General features: G+C 34.7%; 1 protein-coding gene across 1 annotated transcript; it reads left to right on the forward strand.

Moving 5' to 3' along the window:
- Positions 1-1474: 1474 nt before the first annotated feature.
- LOC122609505 (receptor-like protein 34) lies at positions 1475-4540 on the forward strand. Its single transcript, XM_043782545.1, has one exon. The coding sequence runs from the start codon at positions 1475-1477 to the stop codon at positions 4538-4540; it is 3066 nt and encodes a 1021-aa protein (XP_043638480.1).
- The last annotated feature ends 963 nt before the right edge of the window (positions 4541-5503 follow it).

Here is a 5503-nt window from a genome sequence, read left to right on the forward strand (position 1 = left end):
TCTAGCTCAAGTTAGTGGCCGGGCTTGTTTTGGGCTCAAGTTTTAGAGCCTATGTTTTAGGAAATAGTTTACAGAGATGAGAAATGTAAAAATGTTTGTTTGAGAAAAATAAAAAATGTCAGGAAATGATCTGCTCATGCTGGACGTCTTCCCCACGCTCTTAACATATTTTACAATTAATATTCGGAAGAGAAAATTACTTGTTATTACTAGCACTCCTAGCGGCCCATATATGGACCTCTCTTTAGAATTTCATCAAATTTGGATGAAATTGTTTTTTATTTTGCAGATGCTTTTATAACAGTAACTCAGTAAGTAACAAAGTAATATCAGTTAACTGGAGTTAATACCCAAAATGGTGTATTTGATAATAATAATTATTAAAATGGTGTAGTTTCAAATGTATTTACCAAAATGGTGTTTTTAAAAAAAATATTTACCAAAGTGGTATTTATATAAATTTTATATGAATTTGTCTAAAACTAAATTGTTTCTTTTTGCCAACTCTAACCATTGTAATATTATTATTACATTATAATTTAGAAACAACTTTAATTATATCTATCTATGTAATTTTATTAAATAAAATGATATACGATCTTAATAAATCATATGAATATAATTGTTAAACAACTAAATAACATAGCATTCAATATTGAAATTTAATTAGAACAGTACCTTACAAATGAAATAATGTCATATGATAAATTTTAACCCATTGCTTAATCACCCCTAAACCAACTTCGAATGATATTTAAAACCATGAGAGCTTATAATCGTTATAGCATGTTCGTATAACGAGAATAAAAAAAAGGAAGTAATGAATGCATAAGAGGTTTCAGATTATTTTTCATCTTTGTTTCTAAATTATAATGTAATAATAATATTACAATGGTTAAAGTTGACAAAAAGAAACAATTTAGTTTTAGATAAATTCATATAAATTTATAAAAACACCATTTTGGTAAATATTTTTTAAAAAATCACCATTTTGATAAATACTTTTTAAACTATACCATTTTGATAATTATTTTTATCAAATACACCATTTTGGGTATTAACTCCAGTTAACTGATCAAACAGAACATATAACAAAGACTATTGACATTAGCAGTCTATAACCGTTTTGCATGTATCTTATGTGTAAACACACACACACACAATTTTCTGTCCCATATCTTCTGTACTAGTTAAGGCATTTGGGTACACTTAAAAGTAAACGGTCAAGTCAATAGCATTTACTTGGTATTCCTACATTATGTTTCTTTGTTACAAGGGCCTTTGGCTCAACAAATCCGTAACATTCACGCATAAAATTTTGTTCCACATAACCGGAAAATTATAACCTTTTCTTCGCTTCACAACTGATAAGTTATTTGATTTTTTGCTTCTAAATTTGGAATTCAAAATGACCACCCGACTCTTCTTTCATACTTGCGTAATATACTTTTACCTTATCCTTTTTTGGGTCGATATGATATTGGTTTCTGGTCAATGTCAAATCAGACAGCAATCCATCTTGATCCAATTCAAGAACAATCTCACCTTCAATTCTTTAGTTTCAACAAAACTGGTTTCTTGGGACCCAAATGTCACAACAGATTGTTGCAACTGGACGGGTGTCGTCTGCAGCACCCAGGGTCAGGTTATTGGACTAGATTTAAGCAAAGAAACGATATCGAGTCCAATAGATGATTCTAGTGCTCTTTTTGATCTAGACAATCTTAAAAGCCTGAATCTTGCTGGAAACTACTTCAACTTCATGCAGATTCCTTCAAGATTTGGCAGTCTTTCAACTTTGTCGTATTTGAATTTATCGAATTCAAGGTTTACGGGTCAGATTCCAGGGGAATTGTCATGGCTGACAAAACTAGAAGTTCTTGATCTTTCTGAGCCTTTCTCATTCGGAACTCGCTCACTGAAACTGGAGAAACCGAATCTATCAACACTTGTGCAAAACCTCACAAGGTTAACAGGTCTTTATCTTAATAATGTGAATATATCATCACAAAGATTTGATTGGTCAAAGGGTTTGTCTTCATCTTTGCTTAAGCTGGAAGTTTTAAGCTTGTCAAATTGTCAACTTTCGGGCCCTTTAGATGATTCCCTTCAGAGATTACAGTCACTTTCCGAAATTCGTCTAGGTCTAAACAACTTAAGTGCTCCAGTTCCTGATTTCTTTGCAAGTTTCAAGAATCTGACAGTACTGAATCTTGGTGCTTGTAACTTGAACGGAACATTTCCTCAAAAAGTCTTCCAGCTGCAGAAACTACAGCTTCTTGATTTATCCGTTAATATGAATCTTTTTGGTTCTTTACCGGATTTTCCCATTAATGGGTCGCTTCGATGTTTGGTACTCAGTAACACAAACTTTTCTGGCGGGATATCTGACACTATTGGAAATCTAAAGAATCTATCGAGAATTGAGCTGCCAAAGAGTAATTTCAGTGGACAGATACCGAAGTCTATGGAAAAACTCACCCGATTGGCGTACCTAGATCTGTCATCAAATTACTTTAGTGGCGAAATCCCATCATTTCAGATGTGCAAGAATCTTACCCATGTTGACCTATCAAGGAATGGTTTATCGGGTACGATCCCTTCTGTTCACTTTCAAGATCTTCAAAGTCTTGTTTATGTTGATTTAAGGTTCAATGTTTTTAATGGAAGCATACCTCCATCTTTGTTTTCTCTGCAACAAGTTCGAAAGATACAGCTTTCCAATAACAATTTTGATGGTTTAATTCCTAATTTTTCTAACCCGTCTGCATCTTCATTGGATACACTGGATTTAAGCAGTAACAAATTGGGAGGAGAAATTCCGAAATCTTTGTTTAAACTTGGAAAGCTAAATATCTTGTTATTATCATCAAATAACCTGAGTGGAAGCATAAAAACCATAGATTTTCAGGGTCACTTGACCAACCTAACGACTCTCGATCTTTCATTCAATTATTTGTCCATTATTACAACCACAAATCTCACTCTAGTGAATCGCCTTCCAAACTTTTCTTCCTTAAAGTTGGCTTCTTGCAATCTTCAAATGTTCCCTAATCTAAGAAACCAATCGAGATTGATAAATCTTGATCTTTCTAACAACAAAATTGGAGGAGAGATACCAAGCTGGATATGGAGAATTGGAAACGGAGACCTTTCCTATCTGAATCTTTCTAATAACCGGTTAACTGCTCTCCAAGAGCCATATCATTTTCCCGATCTTTTAGTACTCGACTTGCATTCCAATCTTCTCAATGGGTCGATTCCAGTTCCTCCACAAACGGCTACCTTCATCGACTATTCAAAAAATCGTTTCAACTCGATTCTCCCTGAAGCCATGGGGACAAATCTCAGTTTTGCTTATTATTTTTCGGTTTCTGACAATCTGCTCACTGGTAATATTCCGAACACCATATGCAACGCTGCCTACCTAAGGGTTCTTGATTTGTCAAACAACAAGTTAAGTGGAAGGATACCAAAATGTTTATTTGAATTTGGTAGCAGTCTGGGGGTACTAAACTTGGGTAACAACAGACTTTTTGGTCAAATAGAGGGTACATTTCCAAGCACCTGTGGGCTAAACACTCTAGATTTGCATGGAAATTCTTTAGAAGGGAAGATTCCAAAATCTTTAGTCAATTGCACAATGCTGGAAGTGTTAAACCTCGGGAGCAACAAAATATATGACAAGTATCCGTGTTCTTTGGGTAACAACACCAACTTGCGTGTTCTTGTTCTGAGATCCAACAGGTTATATGGAAACGTAAGTTGTGGTGAAAACCAGCACAATAATTGGTCAAAGCTTCAGATTCTAGACATCGCTTCCAACAATTTAAGTGGTAAAGTTCCCACTGAAAGTTTCTCGCACTGGGCAGCTATGATGACTGATGATCTATCAAGCAAGAAGCACCTTAGTTTTAGGGTGTTACAACTTACTGAGTTCTACTATCAAGATACGGTTACAGTCACAGTCAAAGGACTCGAGGTGGAACTAGTCAAAATTCTGACACTCTTCACATCCATTGATATCTCAAGTAACCATTTTTCAGGGGACATACCAACCTCAATTGGAAGACTCGGAGCACTTTATCTTCTCAATGTATCAAATAATGAGTTCACAGGCCCAATCCCATCATCCATGGGAAATTTGAGTCAACTAGAAGCATTAGATATGTCACAAAACAGATTAACCGGAGTGATCCCAGAGACACTCACAAGTCTCGAATTCCTTTCTTCCCTTAACTTGTCATACAATCAGTTAAATGGAAGAATCCCAATAGGCAGCCAATTTCAGACCTTTGTAACCAATTCTTACTTAGGAAACAAGGAATTATGCGGGCTTCCATTGAACATAACTTGTACTAGTTCAATCCTACCCATACCCAAAGACCCAAAAATCTCCCAGGAATCTAAAAAAGGGAATGATTGGCTGACCGTATTTCATGGAATGGGAGCTGGGGCAGGAACATCGATTGTTATAGCCGTTTTGTATTCTATATACAAGAGAAATACTTCTGGTAGAAGCAGACAAACAAACTTCTGAAGATGATCTCTCTCGCTTTGGGTATGCGGTTTGTAGATGTTTAATGTCATATGTTGGTTTATGTATGTTATATTTTCGATACTCCACATTAGCTTTTTCAGCAATTTCTGCATAAAATATTGAAATTTATTAGCCTTCAAAATTCCTTGAACATCACCACCACCCATTTGTAAGTTCTATACACCCGATATGCAATCAAGGGGTTCGTTTTCTCAACATTGTACTGTTATGCTTCAACTAAAACCATATTTCTGATTACGTAAAAACAACTACATTGATTAGATTCATTCAGACATTTCATCAAACAGTTAATGAGCATCCATTCAAAGACAAGATGACAACTTATATCAAAAAGGTCTAAACAACTGTCTAGGATTATAATGTTTTTGCATATCAAAAAGGTGCAAATTAATTACATGAAAAGTATTCGCAGAAAGATGTCTCAAGCTAAGCTTTTATTGTTATTTTTTCCATCTCGATCTTTTGGTGTCTTGGCTCTTTATATGCATTATCTGGGGAATGGAAGGATGTTTTTCCAGTAACAGAACATATGTAAATATATTGGACATAGTTTTTTCTTGCTTGATCTTGAAAAATCTAAAATTGTTTTTTATTATTAAAAAAAAAAGAAGAAGAAGAAGAAGAAAATATTACCGGTTTAATTTCCATGGTATCCAATTCATTGATTTGCTTTATGCCACATACCTCTTCTATCAAAGCTCATAACGCATAGGTTAAACTAGGGGTGTTAGAAAATAACCAAACCCAAATAATCGACCCGACCTGAATGAGTTTGGATGAAACGGGTTAGGTTATTTGGTTTGTGGGTCGTCATTTGGGTCAACCCGAATAACCCAAACCTTAATTGGTTTGGGTTGTGGGTAAAATTTTTATAACTTGGGTCAACCCAAATAATCCAAATAAGATGTGTTTATATATATATACACACACTAATAGAACACA

This window comes from Erigeron canadensis, chromosome 7, assembly GCF_010389155.1.
Source record: "Erigeron canadensis isolate Cc75 chromosome 7, C_canadensis_v1, whole genome shotgun sequence".
In the NCBI taxonomy this organism is placed as follows: domain Eukaryota; kingdom Viridiplantae; phylum Streptophyta; class Magnoliopsida; order Asterales; family Asteraceae; genus Erigeron; species Erigeron canadensis.